The sequence below is a fragment of the Wolffia australiana genome, chromosome 6, assembly GCF_029677425.1.
Source record: "Wolffia australiana isolate 7733 chromosome 6, ASM2967742v1".
NCBI classification, from domain to species: domain Eukaryota; kingdom Viridiplantae; phylum Streptophyta; class Magnoliopsida; order Alismatales; family Araceae; genus Wolffia; species Wolffia australiana.
Window position 1 is genome coordinate 3100214 of NC_135840.1, and position 24068 is coordinate 3124281.

Sequence of the window (24068 nt, forward strand, 5' to 3'; positions counted from 1 at the left end):
AGAGAGAGAGAGAGAGAGAGAGAGAGAGAGAGAGAGAGATAGGAGAGGGGAAAATAAGAGAGAGATATATATATGAGAGGTGAAAATAAAAGAGAGATATATGAGAGGGGAAAATAAGAGAGAGATATATGAGAGGTGAAAATAAGAGAGAGAGATATATGAGAGGGGAAAATAAGAGAGAGATATATGAGAGGTGAAAATAAGAGAGAGAGAGAGATATGAGAGGGGAAAATAAGAGAGATATATGAAAGGTGAAAATAAGAGAGAGATATATGAGAGGGGAAAATAAGAGAGAGAAAGTAGAGCGAGAGATACATGAGAGGTGAAAATAAGAGAGAGATATATATGAGAGGGGAAAATAAGAGAGAGAAAATAGAGAGAAATATGAGAGGGGATAATAGGAGAGAAAGTAGAGAGAGAGAAATAAAAGAGGAAGTAGAGAAAGAAAGTAGAGAGAGAAACAAAGAGAAAGTAGAGAGAGAAACAAAGAGGAAGTAGAGGAAGAAAGTAGAGAGAGAAACAAAGAGGGAGTAGAGAGAGAAACAAAGAGGAAGTAGAGAGAGAGAAAGAAAGAGAGAAACTAGATAGATAGGAGAAAGAAAGGAGAGATAAAGTAGAGAGAGATAGGAGAGAGAAAGTAGAGAGAGAGGAAGCAGAGAGAGAAATCAGAGAAAAGAGAGAGAGGAAAAGTAGAGAGATAAAGCAGAGAGAGAAAGGAAGAGGAAAAGTAGAGAGATACAGCAGAGAGAGAAAGGGAGAGGAAAAGTAGAGAGATAAAGCAGAGAGAGAAAGTAGAGAGAAAGCAGAGAAAGAGAAAGCAGAGAGAGAAAGTAGAGAGAAAGCAGAGAAAGAGAAAGCAGAGAGAGAAAGTAGAGAGAAAGCAGAGAAAGAGAAAGCAGAGAGAGAAAGTAGAGAGAAAGCAGAGAAAGAGAAAGCAGAGAGAGAAAGAAGAGAGAAAGAAGAGAAAGAGAAAGAAGAGAGAGAAAGTAGAGAGAAAGAAGAGAAAGAGAAAGCAGAGAGAGAAAGTAGAGAGAAAGCAGAGAAAGAGAAAGCAGAGAGAGAAAGTAGAGAGAAAGCAGAGAAAGAGAAAGCAGAGAGAGAAAGTAGAGAGAAAGCAGAGAGAGAAAGTAGAGAGAAAGCAGAGAAAGAGGAAGCAGAGAGAGAAAGTAGAGAGAAAGCAGAGAAAGAGAAAGCAGAGAGAGAAAGTAGAGAGAAAGCAGAGAAAGAGGAAGCAGAGAGAGAAAGTAGAGAGAAAGCAGAGAAAGAGAAAGCAGAGAGAGAAAGTAGAGAGAGATAAGAGAGAAAGTAGAGAGAGATAGGAGAGAGAAAGCAGAGAAAGAGGAAGCAGAGAGAGAAAGCAGAGAAAGAGGAAGCAGAGAGAGAAAGCAGAGAAAGCGAGAGAGGAAAAGTAGAGAGATAAAGCAGAGAGAGAAAGGAAGAGGAAAAGTAGAGAGATAAAGCAGAGAGAGAAAGGGAGAGGAAAAGTAGAGAGAGGAATGGAGAGAAAAAGTAGAGAGATAAAGTAGAGAGAGAGAGTAGAGAGAGAAATAGAGAGGTAAAGGAGAGGGAGAAAGTAGAGAGAAAGAGAGGAAAGTAGAGAGAATATAGAGAGGAAGAGAGAGGTAAAGGAGAGGGAGAAAGTAGAGAGAGGTAGGAGAGAGGTAAAGGAGAGGATCAAAGTAGAGAGAGAAAGTGAAGAGAGAGAATGTAAAGAGGTAAAGGACAGAGAGAAAGTAGAGAGAGGAAGGAGAGAGAGAAAGGAGAGAGGTAAAGGAGAGAGAGAGAAAGGAGAAGGGTAAAGTAGAGAGAGAAAACAGAGAGGAAAAGGAGAGAGGAAGTAGACAGAGAGAGAGAAGGGAGCGTAAAGATTGAACTCAGAGAGGCCAAGCCAATCCGTACTATAGGAGATAAACTAGAGAGAGAAACTAGAGCTAGAGAGAGAGAGAAGAAGAAGGTATATATAGAGCTCAGACAGTCCAAGCCAGTCCGCAGTTTAGGAGATGGCCTAGAGAGAGAAAATAAGGATAGAGAGAGAGAGAGAAGGGAAGGTCGAGATTAAGCTCAGAGAAGCCAATCCGCAGAGAAAGTAGAGATAGAGAGAGAGAGAGAAGGGAAGCTATATATCGAGCTCAGAGAGGGCAATCTCGTAGTACTGGCGATGGACTAGAGAGAGAATCTCGAGATAGAGAGAGAGAGAACGGAAGGGTATAGATAGATTGAGCTCAGAGAGGGCAATCCTGCAGTATTGGCGATGGACTAGAGAGGGAAACTAGAGAGAGAAAGTAGAGAGAGAGAGAAGGTCGAGTGGAGTGGCGATGGGGGAGCAGAAGGACAGATGGACGTGGGAGGTGGCGGGGTTCGAGCCGAGGAAGCCGGTGGAACAGGAGAGAGCTGCGCGCAGGCAGGCTTCGCTCGCCGGAGGGCTTTCTCGGAGGTACTCCATCTCCGCTTCTTCGTCCTCGCCTCGATCCGAGGTTTCTAAGCTGGCCCTCGGCTTGAAGCTCCAGAAGTTGAAAGATCAACTCAAGGTATTGTTTCCGCTTTCTGTTCTTGCGTTTCTGCGTAGAAAATTTCAGGAGTTTGCTTTTTTTTTACTCTGCAAATAGTTTTATTTAGTAGATATTGCGTGTCGAATTGAACCGTTGGCCATTCAAAATGTGTAGCTAATGTTTCAGAAGGGGAATTATCAAGTGCAGTTTGTCTGAAAACAGTTTTGATTTGTGGCTGGTGTGTGTCGAATTGAACCGTTGGCCATTCAAAATGTGCATTTAAAGGTTCAGAAGGGGAATAATCAAGTGGAGTTTCTCTGAAAACAGTTTTGGTTTGTAGTTATCGGGTGTCGAATTGAAGCGTTAGCCGTTCAACATGATTATTTAATGGTTCAGAAAGGGAATTATCAAGTGGAGTTTGTCTGAAAACAGTTTTGGTTTGTAGTCGCTGGGTGTCGAGTTGAACCGTTAGCCATTCAAAATGTGTATTTAATGGTTCAGACGGGGAATTATCAAGTGGAGGTATTGTTTCCGCTTGCTGTCCTTACGTTTCTGAATGGAAAAAATCGAGAGTTTGTTTCCTTTTTTAGTCTGGAAAGAGTTTTGATTAGTAGATATTGCGTGTTGAATTGAACCGTTGGTCATTCAAAATCTGTATTTAATTGTTCAGAAGGGGAATGATCAAGCGGAGGTATTGTTTCCGCTTGCTGTTCTCGCGCTTCTGCATAGGAAAGATCAAGAGTTTGTTTCGTTTTTTTTTGAAAACAGTTTTGATTAGTAGATATGGTGCGTCAAATTTAACCATTAGGAATTTAAAATTTGTAGTTAATGGTTCAGAAGTTGAAAAGTCCAGTGGAGGTATTTACACGGTTGTTCTTGTTTCCCTTGGAGTCAGAAAACAGTTTTGATTAGTAGGTATTGCGTGTCAAATTGAACCATTTTTTATCAGCTGCACGATTATTTTTTGAATAATGAAGGATGTTTTAAGATACCATTCAAAATTGGTCATCAGCTACTGCATCAAATTGGTCTCGATATTATCCCAATACAATACTTTTTGAATGATCCCAGAACAATATTGCTAGAGATCTCTGACTATAACCCCTTCCGCAATCAGAACCGACATTATTGGTGCCTACAGTTTATCCATTTTTGAGGTGGGCAATTTTTGAGGCATGTTTAGTCAATGATATCAAATGGTAGCAATTTACAATTCTGTTCAACTGCGTTTAAATGCATGGTCCAGAAGAGCAGAAATTTACCTACATGTTACCGGAGGCTAAAAACTCAACCCCTTCAGGAAGGCCAATTACTGCTAACATTGAGCATAATTACTGCTAGATTGGCTTGTTTCAGCCTGATGGAAAATTTCCATGTGTCTTTTTTGTTTTATTAATAATCACGCCAGTATATTGTTCTGTCTTCTCTTGTAGAATGCGAAAGAGGAATACTTGGAACTAAGACAGGAGACTAGTGATCTCCGAGAGTACTCCATCGCAAAACTTGATCGTGTTTCACGTTATCTTAGTGTTCTTGCCGAGAAGGTCCAGAAGCTAGGTAACACTTTTAGCTACTATATGCATTGTTAAAGAATTATCTGCCATTATTCTTGTTCTTTCTTGTTTGAACTTTTCTCTGTTCGTCTTATTCATTTCAGATAAACTTGCTGTCGATTCGGAGGCAAGAGCCAATCCTCTAGTTATTGAGCGTAAGCAGTTGTTCAACGAACTGCTAACAGACAATGGTACAAGATATTTATGTTTTTTTGACATTATTCCTCATTTTTTAACTCTTGATTTCAGTTCAGTCTGATGAAGTGTCATGATTTTTCAGCGAATATAAGATTCTTTTGCCGCACTAGGCCGTTGTTTGAAGACGAGGGTTTGTCAGTTGTTGAATTTCCCGATGAGCATTCCATTCGAATCAAGTCCAGTGATAGATCATTGTCGGGCCCTAAGGAATTCCAATTTGATAAGGTTTATGGGCCCCACATTGGTCATGGTAATGACACATGCCTTAGCTTATTCCGCTGTGTTTTTTCCTGTTAGAAGTATTTTCTTGACAATCTTCCTCTTAATGGTTTAAACGTTTTCAGGGGAAATATTTAATGATGTCCAGCCACTTGTACAGTCGGCCCTGGATGGATTCAATGTCTCTATATTTGCATATGGATCGACTCGTGCGGGGAAAACATACACTATGGTTGAATTCTGATCAAAACTACGCCTTCTGTTTGCGAATTCCTGAGTCTTATGAATTTAACTTGAACTTCGATTTTGGCAGGAGGGATCGAGTCATGATCGTGGCTTGTATGTACGCAGTTTTGAAGAGCTATTTGATTTGTCTTTTTCTGATACGACTGCCAGATCCCAGTATGACTTTTATGTGACCGTTTCAGAACTTTACAACGAACAGGTTTTTTTTATCCATATACTTTATCCTTTTTGGCGAATTTCCATTACATTAGATTTTTTAATGAATGCTGCTTTATTTATTGGTACAGGTTCGTGATTTGTTGTCAGCAGCTGGTTACCGTTCTCCAAAGTTTTTGATGGGTCCCCTTGAAAGTTATACAGAGCTTGTCGCCCAAAAAGTCGATAATCCACTGAGTTATTCACGTATACTTAAAGCAGCTCTTAGATATCGTGAAACAGAGGCTTCCAAGATCAGCTTATGCCATTTGTACGATCTGAATATCTCTATGTGATTTTTTTTCTTTCCATCCACACGTGGACATTATTTATAATTTATACTTTTTAATTGAAGTTTTATAGAAGTGTTTATGATTGTCGAATCATAAAAAATAAATGATTGACGAGAAGTAATTTTTCATGGATGGTCTCAGGATGGTGACGATCCATATAAGGTGCATTGATCAAGTCAGCCAGGAGCAACTGGATAGTAAGCTTTCTCTCGTTGATTTGGGGGGAAGTGAAGAATTACTTGGAGAAGATAGCTATGATATCACACACTCTCCTTCAAAGACAAAGTCACTATCCGTGTAAGTGCTATCATCTAGGATCTTCTTTCCTTGACCTAGTTCTTTTCACGATAATGAACTGTTGAACTTTGAGAGATTGCTGAGTGAAAGAAGGTAATGGTGGTGGGGGTCTCCCCTGCCTCCCAGGACAAGAGATTAAAGCTTATAACGGTGCAAGTCTCATTACATCTATCTACCTTAAGTACATAGGAGGTTACTACTTTGCAGTAGACACCCTAATTAAAACAGGAAAGACTTCTTCTCCTTCCTGTCTGGAACCGCCTTCAAGTTTTATCACGCCTTTGACCGCACTGGCACCAGTGATCGTTCTTGGGTTCACCATCGAATGAAGGAGAAAGGTAGTTAAAGAATTTTAACATTTTCACTGTCCCCAATATTCCGATAAAGGCTAATTCTCTTTTAGCAAATTTGTCGCTGGTTTGCTCTGTTCCTGGTGTTTACTGTGATACGAAAGTCGAGTCACATCATGCCCAAAGTAGTGTAAGCTGATTTTAGGATGCCAAATTTTGCTCGCGAGACTGGCCATTATATTTACGGAAGCTGTTGTTTCGTCTAACGTTCATTTGGATCATTTCCTTAAAGTAGAATTTATCCATTTGAAACTCAGTTCTGTAGACTGATGGCCGATGTGAGCCATTTAAAATCGTGTTAGGGTTCTATTTAAAAACCAACTGGCCACTAGCATGTGCGCCACCTTTGTTTTCATGTATCCATCATTTCTTTGATTTTTTGCTCTTTAGATCAGTTTTCATGCCTAGATTGTCAAAATTTACTTCAAAAATGGGGACTTATAGTTTTTTTTTGGTGGAGATGTAACAATCTTCACGGTGGGTATAGTATCCTTGGTTCTTTCATATTTCTTGTTTCAATATCCTGAAACTGTCGGGTGACCGCCTTAACTAACTTTTCAAAAAATAAATCCTGAGACCGTATCCCCATTAACTTTCAGTATGTTTCAGTTTTGAAGTTTTCTTTATTATTTTTGAAGGTTAGGAGACGTTTTGTCTGCCGTGACTTCCAAGATGGATAGTATACCTTACGAAGATTCGATGCTCACCAATCTTCTGTCAGATTCCCTCGGTAATGTTCTTGATTTCATGCTAGAGGAAGTCTAAATAGGTTTTGGAATTTTTCGAAACTAGATTTTCTTTGTTTTTTTGGAGAAAAGACAGAAGATTACCAAATAATGTGCATCAACCTGTATGAAACATGAAATACAAAAATCCTCACTGATAATGATACCGGCTTTCTGATATGTTCTTGAAACGTATCTATGTAATTTGACAATGGAAGATTTCCAATTTCCTTGGGCAAATCTTGAATATGTAACTGTCACCAAGATTTTTCGATATGATAGAATAGAAGGAGAGAGAGAGAGAGAGAGAGAGAGAGAGAGAGAGAGAGAGAGAGAGAGAGAGAGAGAGAGAGAGAGAGAGAGAGAGAGAGAGAGAGAGAGAGAGAGAGAGAGAGAGAGAGAGAGAGAGAGAGAGAGATAAACAGCTATGGTGTGGGTGATCGTCACCCTTGGAGCAGCAGCTTCGATTCTGCTGGATAGGGGTTGCTGGCCTGGTGGAAAGATGTGAGTGGACGGGAACAAGAAGAGGTAAGGGTTAGTGCGAGAGATGGTAGGAATTAAGGGAAATTCAAGAAAGGAGAGGGCGACTTATGGTGGAAATTCTTCATGTCCTTCTTTCTTTCTCGTATGTGTATATATATGGGAGGAAGCCCAACGGTTTGGGCCTAGTTGGGCCGATAGAATGGTTTGGATGATGTACAGGGCCACGTTTGGCGTAACAACGCCCCGTTATCGTATCACTTTCATATAAGTCTGCAGGTGAGGACGATTGACTCCGCCACCAATAGGCCATCCGGATCTACTTGTATGCATCCTGAACTAAAAAGGATGGGCCTCTCCACACCCTGCCGTCCCTTGTCCCATCCACAGGTGTAACAGAGACTGCTGCATGCTCAACAAATCTTCCACCCTCTGGTCTGAAAGAACGACCTCCATCATATAATTCCATCTATTGTCACAACATTATCTAACCTACACTTGAGGGAATAGGCGTGTGAGTTCCTCCCGTATGTTACTGTGGCCAACCAGTCGTCCATCCTATACCGGAATAGTGATCCATCCCCCAGTCTGGCTTCCAAGGGGACCTGGTTTGAGAAAAATCTGTCTCATGCCCTGCCAGAAAGTGGATACTCCTCTAATTGGGGCCATGAGCCATTCCCAATTCATCTCTGTACCATAACTTTCTTTCAAGATCTTCTTGACCATGTCCTACTTCTGACTCCATAATCCTGCTCGCTCACTTTGCCAACAATGCTGTGTTCATGGTTTGTTGGTGTAGATTTTCTTTGTTATTGCCTTTCAAAAGTTTCCTCATACTTAGTGTTAGAACTGCTCAGATCTTGATCTTCTCCCTTTTATGCTCCTCTCTCTGGTGGCGGCAAACAAGAGACTGACAGTTAGGGTTTGAATTAGCCAAAAGTGTCATTTTCATTACTCCACACTTGCTTAATACCAGCCAATAAACATGACTTATCCCTAGAATAAGTAACTTGGGCCATTTATAACCATGTCCCACATACAACATTTTAAAGAAAAAAAAGCTATCTGGGCCACTTGTAACATGTGGCTCATTTACAGGAATAATGACGAATAAAAGACATGGACAATGTCTCTAATCAACATTTATATTTAAGAATTTGTTGTAATACGTGACTTTGAGGCGTTGGTCTTGATATCATTATTACCAAGTTGGGTATCAAGTAAGAGAGATGATCATTTCCTTGATCACATCAACCTTATTTGACATTGGATCGTCCACTCTAAGGTAAATATGCAAAAAATCATAAAAAACTGTGGTCGCTAGTAGCTTTGTCTGTTCCTTAGATAAAAATAAGACGTCAGCAACTAATTTGCAAGAGAATAGCGGAAAAACTCCAACCCGATGTTATCATTTACAGGAAGACTTGTTGCCGATCTCAATGATTTTGACATCCAAAGTTTCTGTAAGCCATATGACATACAATGTTATAGGTGAGATAAAAAATTTGTAGCCAGGAATGTTCGATCTAGCATCACGATTTGATAGTTCACATCTTCTTTCAATCGTTTGATATTCTTGTAATTATAAATTGATTATAAATTGATTAATTATAAATTTCAATCGAGTCCTACAATAATTATAAATTGACTCTATTGGGAATCATGAAAATTCCCAGAGTCATTACCGTCAGTAATGACATTTCTGAAAGCTTTTGCTTTCAGGCTTTTTTCTGAAAGAAAAAAGGAAGGCAACCCAAATTGGTGATCAACCCTGTTTGCTGTTAGACTATGGTTATGATTTTTTGAATCCTGAATTAATTGTCACGTTTCAGAAGTGGCGTGTAAAAAACAAGGTAATTATAATTTACTGCCGAAGCGCGTAGAAATTTTTTTTGTTGAAGTCTTATAACTTGGTACCTTACACAAAAACCACTCTCTCATGCTTTATCTTAAAGACATTGTCCGAATATTGTGGTGTCTACGGCTGATTTTAAGTGTGAAATCGATTCTTTGTCTTGAACCCTATCTTGATTTCTCTGTTGACAGATTGTTTTTTTTAGGACTCTGCCGATTCACAGAGTCGTAACTCCGATTTGGACAATCTTAAAAATAGATCTGCTCATTCAAGAATTCACGAATCCAAAGAAATGAACTGAGTCACTCAACAAATAGAGAATACCAGTTCAAGAGTAGAAGAATAATAGAAATGAAGATAGATGACAATGGCCGGTAGATCTCGACCACTGCTTGGGCGCGCGACGACGGCTGCCGAATCGGAAGACGCCTAGCTCGGGAGGATCTCCTCGGTGACTTCAAGAATTCCAAAAATCGTCCTCTTCCTTCTGCTGCTCTCCTTTATTTATACCCTTCACTGCTTCCTCCTCCTAACTGACTTTCCCGCCTTATTTTCAAATTCTCCACACGTGTGGGTTACTCCGCTCGTGCTTCATCTTGGACCAGGGTCTTTCTCTTCTTTGATTGATAGGTCCTTAGAAGACGTCTATCAGTTTTCAGCATTATAGAGAAAAAAGTGAAAAGAATATCAAGAATATACCGTTGGCGTTTTTTAATTTTCCTGTTGGTGTGTTCCAGGAGGAAACTCGAGAACACTGATGATTGTCAACATCTGTCCAAGTGCGTTGGATCTATCCCGGAGCTTGTCATCCCTCAGTTTTTATTATAGAGCACGTAGCTCTGAAATAAATTCAACGAACCAGGATACGGTTAAAAAGTGGATGGATACGGTATTTTTACATGCTTTACCCATAAAGACTTGAATATTTCTTACCGATGTGACTCGACCTGAACTTTTAGATATAAGAAGATTTCATTTAAATTGATGATAAAGGTTTTAACTGTGTCAGGCGAACGGCTATCAGAAAAAATTACGTGCAAAGGAAAAGGAACTCAATGATTTGACACACGAGATTATGAATATGAAGCTGGCATTGAAGGAAGCGGATGATCAGTGCTGTCTGCTTTTCAATGAAGTCCAGAAAGCTTGGAAAGTATCTTTTACCCTTCAGAGGGATCTGAATGTAATTTTCCGTATTTTTACCTCTATAATGCATACCTCGATCTATTTTACGTTTGTTGATACTCAATTATCTGTTAGTCCTCCGGCCTTCTTTTGTCGATGCTTGGTTTTTTAAATTCAGTTCAAGCTACAGTGGCCGATCCGATGCTCCTATCTCATGCGATAACATGTTTGTCTATTCTTTGTAAAGTTCCTGTCTAAAGTTATCCGCCAACCAAGAAGAAACTTCCCAACACTCTTCCAGCTTTCATTCACCGTTATCACACTTACCTGTCATTATCCATTCCTGTGGCGTTTCTAAATTCTTTGATTTCTGACAAAGTATTATTCTATTATTTATTGTATGCCCTGTCGTTTGCTCTGTAATTATTTATATATTTTTATTATTTCTCAGAATCAAGGAACCATAATGAGCGCTTGTCCTGTCTCTCTACTAGACTTATGTGTGGTTTGGTTTTAATTTTTAGAAGTAATAATGAACTTTATATAAAACCTTTTTGTGGTGAAACTTCATTTTTTTCCTCTCCAGGCGGAGAATACACTGCTATATGATAGAGAAAGAACAGAGAAAGAGAAGAATGTGCAGCTGAAAGATCAGATTGCTCATCTTCTACAGTCTGAACAAGAACATAAAATGCAAATCCGTGAACGTGATTTGACCATACAGAACCTCCAGGTACGAGAACGATTATACATTTTCTTATCGTCTTGGATGCCTGATTCATACATCTCTTTGTTGATTGTTATGTTTTCGTAATGACAGTAGTTTGATGCTCAAAAGGTTGGAAAGTTAACGTGCAGCTAGAATCTCTGGTTGAGTTGAAGTACTGGACATAATCCCAAAACTTGAAGTGGATTTTGAAAAGAAAGTCATTCATTCATCTACAGTCAACTCTGAGTTCCTCTGATAAGGTTCTAGACTGAGTTTTTTGACAGACGATCCCAGAAGGGAGGATAGTTGAGTTAACAGCCATTGAGCATGTCAGCCTAACAGGTTAAGAAAAGGACATATTAGGAGGATGAAGTCAGTGAATGTGGGGTTCTATTTTTTCTTCTGTTATTTTGGAAATCTGTTTCGTTTTATCCAACATATGGACCATAGCGTCATTATTCAAGTCGTAGATTTATCACGAGACTGAAAGTTGACATCATTGCTCTATACATGATTACCCTGTTCATGTAGCCCTAAATTAGTCAGATAATTATTTATATCGCTATACTGAACACTTGGAAGGTTCCACTTGCCTTTGGGAAATGCCTTTTTATGTACTGTTTATTTTAATGAGAATATAGGTTGTATATGCGTGTTTCCATAGTTAATATTTAGCGGACTGTATCTGAGTGCGAGGTGTTAGACATTGGCGAGATGTCTTCTTCCCCTTCAGTTGATGCTCTTTGTCAGCCACAGAGACACCTTGGCGGCATGTGTTGAATAAACCAAAAAGGCATGCATTCTATTCTTCTCCGCTGGATTAAATACCGGCCACTTACAGGGATAGGTGGGCCCTCCAACGAACGTGACTTATTCTCAGAATAATTCATGTGAAACTCATTCTCGTGGGCCTCTTATAACTGTGGCCCGCATACAAAGTGAAACGGTATGAGCTACTTATTATACATGGCCCATTTAGAGTACAAATAAAATAAAAATAAAAATAAAATAAATAAAATAAAATAAATTAACGACTCTAATCGATAAGAGGAATTAAAATTTCTCTTATCAAGTATTTACACCATAACCTTTATGAGGCCAATAAGTTTTCATCCTTAAATGACTGTACTTATCTCATTTCTTGATCCTGTGCCTTCAACTGTCTTTCATTTAAAAGCTAAATGTATTCTATCTCTCTTATAATTCAGTACTGTGACTTCTATGCTAATATCCGACTAACGTAGGGCTTTTAATGTTTTAAAATTCTATGTAATACTGCCTTTATCTGCGTTCAATGCTTGGACTCATTTAAGTACCTCCACCAGGCTAAAGTCCAAGGCATTGAGTCACAGCTGAATGAAGCCCTTAAAGTTGCGTCTGCTTCAGAGTCTGCGTCCACTGGTGTGTTTTCTTCATCTAAAGGGGTCGATGAAACTGTAGATTCTTCTTCTGTAACTAAAAAGCTTGAAGAAGAACTTGCAAAGCGGGACGCTTTAATTCAGGTTCATTACTTGGCTGTGATTTTTCATCTTTCCTTTTGATGTTGGTTTATTGAATTATAAGCCTAAATAACTTTGACTAAAAATTCTGAGAAATTCTTAAATAAATATGCTCTTTATCTCCATCCGTTAGTTTATTTCTTACTCTCTCTCAGTTTTGGAGGCTCTTTGTGAAGTATTGAACCTACGTACAAAACCAAAAGGGCATTCTGTTCATATTCGATTATTCATTGTTTACATTCCTTTCGAAAATAATTCGTAATCCTCTGTGTGGTCTCTTATTTATGAACATTCTAGTTAAATTTCTGGAAATGTCAAGAACTGAGTGGGAGGCAATGGCTCCAAACTAATCATAAAGAGGCTCAACTCTCATAAACTGTTTTAGGGTTCAATTTACAATATTTATAATGAAGAGGAGAGAGAATCCAAAATGGGCCCGTGCTAACGGGCCATTACAAAGAGATATAAGAAAAACTGAAAACAAACCCATTTTTATTTAAATGAACTTACCATCTAGGTATTCTTTCAAACATTGCTGTATTATTTTATGCTTTGAAACTGACTAATTTTTGTCCTGTTATTGCGCCCATACTGTGATCTTAACTCCCCTTTGTTTTTCCTTCATGTTGGTAGATTTTTAAGTCCCTTCAATTGTATTTTCTCTCGACTCCCTTACGTTACTGGGGAGCTCTAGATGGTTATTTGTTATTCTTCTACCATTATATATTTATTTAGCATTGGCATGTTTTTTCCGTGATAGACTTCTTTTGAACTAGCTAAATCTGGATAATTTTATTTTGTGATAATATCATAATTATATGCATATAATGTTCATCAAAGTACCGTCTGGTGGGCTGGGGTAGTTCTTTTTTCTCATGGATTTTCCATTTTGCTAACTCTTTGAGCCACATGAAATTTTTGACTTGGCAGGCCAGATATCTTTTGAGCTTGTTTCCCCGCTGCTTTCTTGTAGATACTTTTGTCATTGCTGCACCTTATCTGATTTGCCATCCTGCATATTTTGGGTACTTGCAACGCATTTCCTTTGCATCAGGGCTTCTCCTTGCTGATGTAGTTTGAGAGACCCATGAAACAACAGAAATCTTCAAATGCAAACCCTAATCGTCCGCTACATGGTACTTCTTGCAAAACCCCTAAAGAGAGATTGAGAATGTCTTTTGGCCCTTAGGCTGGGCAGAACCAACGGTTATCCTGGCTCACCGTGTTGGGCCCGGGAGTGCTCCTCTTCCTTCTTTACCATAAGCCCCCGAAGGATCTTTACAGACGTCCATTCTGTCATTCCTCTTTCTCCCTCCTCGGCGGCAACACTCTCACGGCTGGCATCTCTCCAAGTTCTCTCTTCTCTTACTGTGTGAAATTGCTCTCCTCCCATCTTTCTCCTTCTTGAATGGTCGAAAATCAGGGATCGTCCTCGTTAAAACCATTGGAGTTACATTGTCACAGGCTCCCGATTGGAATCTCATCATCTAGATAGTTAGATTCGTTTGATATCATGCATCTGTTGCCAAATGCCATCTACTTAAAGATAGATTATGATGCTCTCGGCTCAGATTTATTTCCTATTATGTCTTATCATTCGTGTAAAATCATTACAGATAATCATTATTTGGAGTTTTTTGGTGGCTATTATCCATGTTTATTTAAATTAGATGTCGTATTTAATCTAAATCTAGCACGTCATCTTTGTTCTCCCGTTTTCAGAAACTGCACGAAGAGAATGAGAAGCTGTTTGACAAGCTGAAGGAGAAGGCTTCATTGCCCGGACCAAAACAGGTAGTGAAATAATATTTATTTATCATCTGAGTACCCAATGAGAAAAAAAAAATTATTGTTCTATTTTTCGTTGTGAAACTGGTTGTATTTCTTACCGGCCTTAGATGATAAATAACTTTTTTGAGTGTTTTTCATTTGTCGTCGATCTCTGATGTGGGTTTTAAAATGTTTTAGCAATTTATGAAGCTGTTTTAAGAATATCATAGGATTATCCCCCTGCATGTATACTCACGACATGTTTTGTTCCTTAGGTTATTTTAGAGTAAGTAGTTTAATTTGCGGATCTTTTTGAAATAACAGTTTCTTTATGAAATTTTTTTGGATTCAAGGACTACATCAATAACGTTCATAAATTGTACTAATTATTTTTGCCCATCATTTTTATGCCTTCTCATTTTCCCTCACAGGCATCAAGCCCATTTGTTGCGAAGCAAGCCAAGGATACCGGGAGGTAATGACTTTCAATAAAAACTAAATTATAAACATAATTTTTGCAGTAGGTATGGGTCTCCTCTGAAGTGCCACTCTCAGTGCTAATTTTATTCACCTCACCTAAATGTGACATAGGACGTTGATGACACTGAAGACTGCTTGACAATTTGTTGATGATGGTGTGACCATCATTATCAAACACCCAAGAATTGTTATCTGTCATTGTCAACGTGATGATGGTGGATGCATGCCTCTGTACGTTTGGGTCATCCCGTTGACGTTGACGTTTATGCTGTCTTCTACCGCCCAAGTCAGTCACCCTTGAAGCTACCAAAATCATGGTCAATGATGGTCGATGATGTTGCATTGACAATGACAATGACTTCTGCCGAATCCTACACCTAATGTGTTGTTTATTAATAATTTATATTGATTTGGAAATGTGGAGTTCTTGATCTGACATTCACGCAGGCCTGAAAGTAACAAAGGGCAAGCTTCGAATTTGCCAGCACTGCCAGCGCCAGCAGGGAAAAGTGATGCTAGTGGGGCCATAGTTAAAGTGGGCCCTGAAAAGGGAAAATCAACCCCGGCAGGGGAATATCTAACGGCAGCACTGATGGATTATGATCCTGATCAATTCGAGAGTTATGCGACGGTTGCTGATGGTGCCAACAAACTTTTAATGCTGGTGATTCTGCTAACTTTTATAGTTTTTATATAATCTGTGCCTTAAATCTCACCGCCAAAAGGGTGAAGAAAGCTAAAAAAAAATTCTCTGTACATGGAATAGGTTTCATTTTTTGTTTGTTTAGGAGAGATTTCTTGGACAAGTTTCCCTGGACTCCTCTTTTTATTTGCAATTTGTATAAACTTCGACTTAACAGATGGCTTGTGTGTAGCCTGGTTGAAACTATTTGTTGGATACTGTACTTAGGTAGAATCATTATCCGTTTAAACCTTCTTGTCCACAATAGGAATTATATTTTCTACCGAATTCCTGTTTTTGATTAACACTCTCTGATGTTTATGCAGGTTCTTGCCGCTGTTATCAAGGCTGGTGCTGCAAGGGAACATGAAATTTTAGCAGAAATTCGAGATGCTGTTTTTTCGTTCCTCCGGAAGATGGAATCAAGGCAAGTGATGGACACCATGCTCGTGTCCAGGGTCAGGATTCTATATGTTAGATCTTTAGTCGCTAGATCTCCAGAGTTGCAATCGATCAAGGTTAGAAGTCATTCTTCCTTATTTTTGTCCTTATAAATTTATACCCAGCACTTGTTTATTGTTATTCACTAGAAATTTTGGATTTTTGAAGGTCTTTCCTGTAGAGCGATTTTTGGATAAACCTAGTCATGGAAGGACCCGAAGTCCAAGCAGGAGTAACAGCCCGGGCAGGTCGCCTGGTCGTTATGACTCTAACATGAGAAATGCTCTTGTCGAAGAGAATTATATTCACCCATTTAAGGTCAACATTAAGCATGACAAGAAGTCAAAGTTTTCTTCAATGGTTTCAAAGCTTCGGGGCATTGATCAGGTTCTTACAATTTTTTTGTTTATATTCTCGCTTGATTGCATTTCTTGCTTGATTCAGAGTTTTTGGAGATTGGGACTGTTTATGAGGGCCTTTTGAATTTTTTCAGAGGGTTCTCATCTTGAGACGTTGAGAGAGTTTCAAAGAAAAAAGTAGACTTTAATGTTATATTTGCATTCTCTATCGATTGCCACAAATGCCCCTTTAGATTTGGGGAATGATGGATATAAAATGTTGAGTGAGGAGAGGACTCCAGACAGAAAATAAACCTCCACGAGATGTCGACATCAGAGAAGCCGGAAGAATAAGAGAAAAAAACGAATCATCTATTTTATCAGGCGAATGCCCTAATTTATGCAGAAATATTGGATCCTCAATTGGTTAGGCTGATCCGGACTTCACTGGATTTGAGGTACAACGGTAAAAAATTGTACGGGGACATGTACACAATTATATGGGTTTGCGTGTAAAACTGTAAAATTTAAAGAAAATCTTCTGGCCAGCAGAGAATGTTGAGGTCTGTAATTTTTTTTTTATATTTATATTCTTGTTTTATCTTTTTTCCTGTACGACGCCGTTTGAATGGAAAAGAGGAATTTGATGATGGTAGTTTCTCTGAGTAAGACCGGTTGTAAGGGTTTTCTCTTTTTTTATCGAGGAATCTCTTCTTTGGACCATTAAAAGAATTTTCAATATTTTTTGCATTGCCTATTGATTCCCATCAGGTTTTTAAAAATTCTTTTATGTTTATATTATCTCTTAATTGCTTTCCCTTCGTGACTTAGAGTTTCTGGAGGTGTAGGCTTCTGTGATCAAGACTGTTTATGAAGGTTTTTCTTAATTTTTTTCATGGGTTCTTGAAGGAAAATATCTCACTGTATAGTTCAGGTACCTGAGGCGAGCTTAGCAATAGCAACAACGATTGTACAGAGGTGCATGAACTGCCGAGAAAAGAAGAGGGAGAGAGAGGAAGCGAGTGAAAGGGATAAAATAAAAAAAAGAGGTATTTGTGAAATTTATCGTTGGCAAAAACCCTTCCAATATAGTACAGTTATCTGATCATCTATTAAATGGATGATCCCTACCCATTACAGGAATACAATGATAAAGTGAGTTCAGAAAGGGAACTCAATTACTCTAGATTCTCAGGCGGTGAACTAATATTTTTCATGTCGAGCTTGCTGACCAATCATTGAAGAGTCTGGCTGTGCAAGCCTTTTGTCAAGAATTGGGCAAACTGTTCTTTGGATCAGAGACATGTTGTATTAACCACCTGCTGTGCAGTTTCTCCTTAAGGAATGGCAGTCAATTTCCACATTTTTTGTGTCATAACGGATTGGATTATGTGCGATTTCAATTTCAATCAGAGGCTCCATAAGGATAACTTAAAGCTCTTCAAGAATGTACTTGATCCATAGTGCTTCACAGATGCCATGAGTGGATGGGGCAATTCATGGCTGGGGTGAAGCTGAAACAACGCAGCGATGGTTACGAGTTTGTGGTCATTTTGGTATATAATCCCATTTCAAGCACTCTGAGAGATTTGCTCTGGGAAGAGCTATATGGAGTGGTAACCGCCTTCCCAGGTCTTTCATTGTTGTTTTGGCCAATTTCAAAGTCACTCTGTAAACATTGGTCTTCCATTCAAGACTCTGGGTCAAAGGAATTCTAATCTTTCATTTCAGATGTTGGGCTGCAGGAAATGGGACCTATGTATTGTGTTTACACATGGAGGAGCACGAAGACACACAACACATGGTCTCAATTGGACAGATTTCAATGCTCAATGGAGCTGCTTGAAAGATTTCCCATATTCGACCACTCTCCAATTGTGTGGCAGATGCTGGAGAGTTGTGACCGGTCTACATATTTCAAGATGGACAGATCTTGGCTGAAGGTGCAAGGTTTCAAGGATGAAGTGGAAAAATGGTGGTCATCCCAGTCCATACTGGGTACTGCTACAGCTAGACTGGCTATAAAATTGGAAGGGCTCCGAATTCGTCTCCTGGGCGTTAGGTAGTGTATTCAGGAGGAGAGAAATTAATGACAGTAGAGGCTTTCGAACTGTTAGCCAGTTCTAGGGGCTAAACAGAGAAGGAGCTCTGGGTCCTGACGGATTCCCAGTGTTTTTCTTCTGCGAGTTTTGGGAGATGGTTGAAGCAGAAGTTATGGTTACATTGGCGAGATTTCTGCAAGGATACTTTGGCTTTGAGCGCCTAAACAGGTCGCACCTCTTTCTTCTACTGAAATGCCAAGTGGCTGTTAGAGTTGGTGATTTCTGGTCCATATCGCTGTCAAACTCCATCTACCTCATCTTGGCAAAAGTAATGGCCAACCGACTCTGTTGAGTGATTGGCAGTCTGGTCGGACACTTTTATTCCAATTTCATCCCAGATCTACAGTTGATCGGCAATGAGTAGTTGGGGGGGGGAATCATAGCCGTGTGGTAGAGAGGGAAAGAAATGCTTCATGCGGAAAGTTGACTTTGCAAAGACATACAATCCGCTCGACTGGGGCTTCTTGTGGGCCTCGACGAGAAAGAGAGACTTTCCAATAGAATGGGTGAAATGGATGAGGAGATGTGTGACTTCCCATTCTTTCTCGGTGTTAGTGAATGGTAAACCATAAGGATGATGGATCCATCCCCAAAGGGGAGTCAAACTGGGATGCTACTTGGCACTGCTATTATTCGTCCTGCCAGTGGACGCACTGGCCACATGTACTGTCAAAGTATGTGCACAAGCCATGCTGAAGGGGTTTCAGTTAGAGAGTTTTCCAATGGGGATTCCTCTACTTCAGTATGCAGTTAGTACCATTGTTTTCATGGAAAGTTCAACAGAGGAAGCTCGAAACCTTTTCAATGCTATTAGTCTTCTCAGGATTGCAGATCAATTGAACCAAATCTGTTCTTGTGGGGTTTGACTTTTCGCATTAGGAATAAATTCAATGCTCTGAGGCTTTAGGGACCCCCATTGGGATGAGACTGAGGGCTGAGGCTTTATGGTTTACCATGCCCTTTCTGGGATTGCCCTTGACGAGGGGGTGGGTGTCGAGCATGGATTGTGACTAGTGATTGAGAAGGTGGAGATGAAACTGAGGGCTGGCAGAGCGGCGTGCTATAACAAGCTGGCCAGCTGGTATCACTGAGACCGGTGCTCTCTACAATCCCAATCTTATACCTCTCTGTTTTCAAGCTGCCTAAGGGGGTGGGATGTTGCCTAGAATCCTTGACGAGGCATTTATTTTGGAAAGGACCCGGGCAGGAGAATGGTTGTGGATCTGCTATGGTATCGTTGGAGGTGGTTTGCTGACCTGTTGAGCAAGGTGGGCTGGCGTACTACACCTTAAAGACATGAACACTGCATTTTTGACAAAATGGGTGAGAAAGATTATGGGACCCAAGAAAGACATGGCCACAAAATTAACAAACCCTCAAGAACTTCCAAATCAGGAGTTCTTACCCTCACGACAGTCAGATGCAGCTACTTGTGCCAAGAAACCACTAAGTGATCGTTCATGAAAAGTTGTGTCTAATGACCTTAGAAGGATTAAAACCCTTAGATTTTCAAGAATCAGTGATTTTCTCACCTAAGGCTCAGTGTCACGCGGTCAAATCCGTAGCTAAGAACAATGCTCAGATTAGGCGCACGTGGGTGTCAACTCATGGACAGGAACATTGAACAGCCTTCACCTAGGGAGGTTGGGCTGGGCCCGTAGCAGAACATTGAGACGTTTTATTGCCACACGCGTGAAGATATATTGGTGACCACAGCCATTACGTTGAGCATGCCGCCTGTATGGTAATGTAGAGACGGGGCGCAGCCTACACTGTGGATAGTACCCGCACTTTGGGGCCCACAGCGACACACACATGCACTGGCAGGCGCCGCCACTCTAAGCATTCCCCTCGGCAGGGGGCTTCACTCGCCTGTGGGCCATAGCATTCAGAGCATTCGCCTTTTGGTTGTACCATATGCACCGAAGTCCACCTGCTGCAGAACTGTTCGCGGAACCTAGCCTTGATGCTTCATGCGCCTCCAGCGCCTACGCTGATACCTCTTCCACTTTGGTCCTCGTTGGCTCCGCCATGCTCGGCGCCCCTAGCCTTGGTGCCTGTGCCCCACAGCACCACCAGTAGGAACACCACGTGCTCCACATCATTCTCAGCGTTCTGCACACCATGGCTACATCCTCTGTGCTCGGCATCTTGCACGCCTTTGCCCTTGGGGGGGATACGGCTCTGGCCCCCTGCAGGTAGTACCCGAAGACGGCGCCTTGATACGGCCCTCTACCCCCAAGGGTATCTTAGGAATTTAAGCCCACTAGGGGCATTTTAATCATCTCATGTTTAGGGTAGATTGCTTCCTTCTCTTATAAATATGTATAGCCCGCCCTTGAGGAGGGCAGTCAAGAATTACGTTAAGATCGGCCCCTTGGATCACTATCTTGATCCTCCCTGTCTCGGTCCCATCCCCTTGACCGTCCAACGATCCCCTTTCCCCGTGATTGTCTCACCGGATCTTCAGCCGGCTCCCCTCCAATCCGATCCCTACCCTTGCTGTTCGGTTCTAGTCTCCGACGATCCCCGTCCCCGCAATCGTCAACCCTTCATCGCGTCATCAGGCGGCTCGTCCCTGGTCGATCCCTGCCCCATCTGTTTGACCCCTCCTATCATTCTCGTCTCGACTCTCCTACCCCAGGACCGTCTACCTCGCCTCGCCTTCTACCTTCCTTCCGATATGAACCTAGACTGAGGTTCTTGTCACGCCGCAGGCATCAGCAGACCGCATGCACAGCCTACCCCTGATCCGCCATGCAGGCACGCCAGTGGGCACGAGCACCGTTGACCTTAAAGATCAGGGACATGCGTCACCACCCGTGATGTGTGTTGTGGTAACATGACAGACTCAGTTGTCTATCCCCGAGTCTAAGTTTATGGGGTTTCCTCTCGGGCAAGTTCCCCCGCACACTCCATGTGATTGGTGCACAGGCCTCCGTGCAGGAATGCCACATACTTTGGGGCATTACACTCAGTTATTGACTCTAACATAATGCTCCATTAAAAAAAATTCGCTAGGGGGGTTTTGTCATATCAGTATTGAAAAAGCATCCTTGATTAAGTTTACCGACCAAGTTTTTGTGAATTAACTTAAGTATTCATGTATTTAAAAATTTTAAAACCTAAAATTGTGCTCCCTAGCTTCTCATACTTATCATTATGCCCTCATTTTGGCCAGGAGCAAGGACGCCAACATATTACTGCAGGAAAGCTTAGAGAAATAACAGAAGATGCCAAAGCCTACGCAAATGGGAACAAATCCCTTGCAGCCCTCTTTGTCCACACTCCAGCCGGCGAGCTTCAGCGCCAAATAAGATCTTGGCTCACTGAGAACTTTGAGTTTCTCGCTGTAACAGGTGGTGATGCTAGTGGAGAACTAGAACTTGTCTCTACTGCAATCATGGATGGCTGGATGGCTGGGCTTGGAACTGCTCAGCCTACCAGTACCGATGCGCTGGGCCTAATTCTCTCCGAGTACACCAGACGGGTCTATACGTCTCAGCTACAACATCTCAAGGTATGCAAATTTCATTTTATTTTGTACTTTAGTTATCAGGTGTTACTCTGAATAGGTGTAATGTGTTTGCCTTCTGTTTTCTAGGACATTGCTGGTACCCTTGCAATGGAAGAGGCAGAGGATCCAGCTCAAGTGCTCAAACTGCGGTCCGCCCTGGAATCGGTTGATCATAAGAGAAGGAAGGTAAATATAATCTCCAGTTTTGGAAATATGCAATGGATGGAATCAATAGAGATTGAGATCAAGATAGATGAGAAATATCTCAATAGTAGAAGTTGATAGAAAGAAGCAAGAAAAATGGGGACAAGGTGAAAGGAGCTGCCACCCTGGAAGGTCAATAGTACAGGACAATAGCCACAAAAGGCTCAAGTTAAGTGGTCTCATCTTCCTTTTTTACGGGGAGATAAGAACCATGAGTCCAAAACATACAAGGCCCCAAAGGGCAACATAATGACGGACTAAGCTAGCCCCCCACTTTTAAGACTCCTCTCGCTTCCAACTAGCGTTCGCTGTCTCAGGACAACGTTGACATTGTCAGAGTTGACGATGATGATTTTCTCATCCAGTAGTAGAGAACGTAATGCATAAAAACCTTGGGACTTCATTGATATTTATGCATTAATTTTTATGTGTTAAGCATATTTGACTGTTCATATTTTTTACAATATCATTTCCTGCAATCAGCTCTTACAACAAATGAAGAGTGACACGGGTTTATTGAGCAAGGAGGATGGTGGTCAACAAATTCTAAATCCATCCACTGCAGCTGAGGATGCACGTCTTGCATCCCTTATATCCCTTGATGGCATCTTAAAGGGAGTGAAGGTCGACCAGCTCGAGCCTGTTCTTTTCTTCATGCACAACCATTTTAAACTAATCATTTCAGGGGACTAATTGATGCCTTATTTGTGTTGCAGGAAGTGATGAAATATAGTTCAGCTCATTCTCTCACAAAGTCAAAGAAAAAATCATTACTTTCTTCTCTTAATGAACTTTCTGAGCAAATGCCTTCATTACTGGACATCGACCATCCTTGTGCCCAGAAGGAGATCACTGAGGCTCGTCAAGCCATCGAGGTACTTCTAGGCTTCTTAAATTTCTCCTCGGTTTCTATTTTTGGCTCTACACACGCTGTCCCTTAAATATTCTGAACCAATAAACAGAAAAAAAGTGACCGATTAGGTTTTAAGGATTAGTAATCTATACTTCTATGTACACACTAGGAAACAGAAGCCCAACTGTTCATTCCCTCGAACATTATAAAAAGATTAAATTGATGTTCAAGTACTTTAAAGAGTTCCCCCTTATATCGTGATGACGTAATTAGTAGATAATTTATTCAATTTGTCAGAAACATCAAAGGTACGTCTTGGATGCTTCGTTTTGTGCAGGCTATCCCGGAAGATGATACCCGCCTTCAAGAGGTAGCTTTATCCCTTCAGACCACGGAAACAGAGGTGAATCAGTGGAACATCCTCCAGTTCAACACTGGTTCATCCAAGCCGTTCATCATAAAATGCGGGGCCAACTCAAGGTCAGATCTGGTGGTGAAGGCCGACGCCCGGGTCGAGGAACCAAAGGGAGGTGAAATTATTAGGGTTGCCCCAAAGCCATCTGTCGTTGCCGATTTGAGCTTGGAGGAGATAAAGGAGCTGTTCAGTCATCTCCCAGAGGCTCTCAGCCAGCTTTCATTAGCTAGAACAGCTGATGGAACAAGAGCTAGATACTCCAGATTATACCGCACCTTGGCAACGAAGGTTCCCTCCTTGAAGGATGTGGTTAGTGAGATGGAGAAGGCGGGCTTGTTCAAAGATGTCAAACAGTGACTGGGTTGATTGTCAGGTATGGGTGGAAAGTTGTGAATTTGATTTTTATCCAGCTCCTTGTCTGCGTCCGTTGTGCAATTTTTTTAATTACATTCGGATATGTGCTCTCTAAGGTCTGACGTGTTTGTTACTTATCGTTACCATCAGAGTTTCATAAAAAGTGAACATGAAAGGGGGTGGAATGTTCAGTGATGTCAAGTAGCGAGTTTTGGATGATGACCCTTGATCGATTTTCTGAAAGTGTGTGAAATGGATTGTGCAGGGTTTGACATATTTGAATTACTTCTGAAATCTTAAGTCATGTGTTTTGTTTTAGGAAAATGAAAGCTTTCATCTAGAGCAATTGATGTGATTATTATCATCATCCTCGGTTCATAAACAGTGAGCAGGAAGGGAGTAGCATATGCAAAGATGGCCCAGGATTAATTATCTGAAGTGGTGGTAAGCAATGTGAATTGGATCCTTGTCCTGCTCCTTGGCTGCAAGGGGGCTGTAACCTCAAGCCTTATGCGGTCTGTATCTGGAAAAATAAATGTATCATCATCATCATCATCGTTGTCATCATCATCATCAGCATCATCATCATCATCATCATCATCATCATCATCATCATCATCATCATTACAATCACAGACAACATAGCCATAACCAGTTCATAGACAGTGAGTTGGACTCG

The 24068-nt window shown here is 40.9% G+C and overlaps 1 protein-coding gene across 1 annotated transcript; it reads left to right on the plus strand.

The window, feature by feature from the left end:
* Positions 1-2000: 2000 nt before the first annotated feature.
* Positions 2001-23608, plus strand: LOC144704927 (kinesin-like protein KIN-14L). The gene is made up of 23 exons (XM_078577516.1): positions 2001-2528; positions 3923-4046; positions 4147-4233; positions 4323-4490; positions 4585-4691; positions 4773-4904; positions 4993-5171; positions 5335-5490; positions 6479-6570; positions 9638-9789; positions 9910-10083; positions 10612-10758; positions 12060-12236; positions 13956-14027; positions 14435-14478; positions 14931-15147; positions 15492-15683; positions 15775-15993; positions 21228-21566; positions 21651-21749; positions 22251-22391; positions 22484-22642; positions 22958-23608. The coding sequence occupies exons 1-23, from the start codon at positions 2316-2318 to the stop codon at positions 23390-23392; spliced, it is 3825 nt and encodes a 1274-aa protein (XP_078433642.1). The 5' UTR covers positions 2001-2315; the 3' UTR covers positions 23393-23608.
* Positions 23609-24068: the final 460 nt, after the last annotated feature.

Bases quoted from the DNA above. Each gene is read 5' to 3' on its own strand.
- LOC144704927 (XM_078577516.1), top strand. From the start codon at position 2,316: ATGGGGGAGCAGAAGGACAGATGGACGTGGGAGGTGGCGGGGTTCGAG. The intron at 2,529-3,922 runs GTATTGTTTCCG...CTTCTCTTGTAG, and splicing joins AGTTGAAAGATCAACTCAAG to AATGCGAAAGAGGAATACTT. The intron at 10,084-10,611 runs GTAATTTTCCGT...TTTCCTCTCCAG, and splicing joins CCCTTCAGAGGGATCTGAAT to GCGGAGAATACACTGCTATA.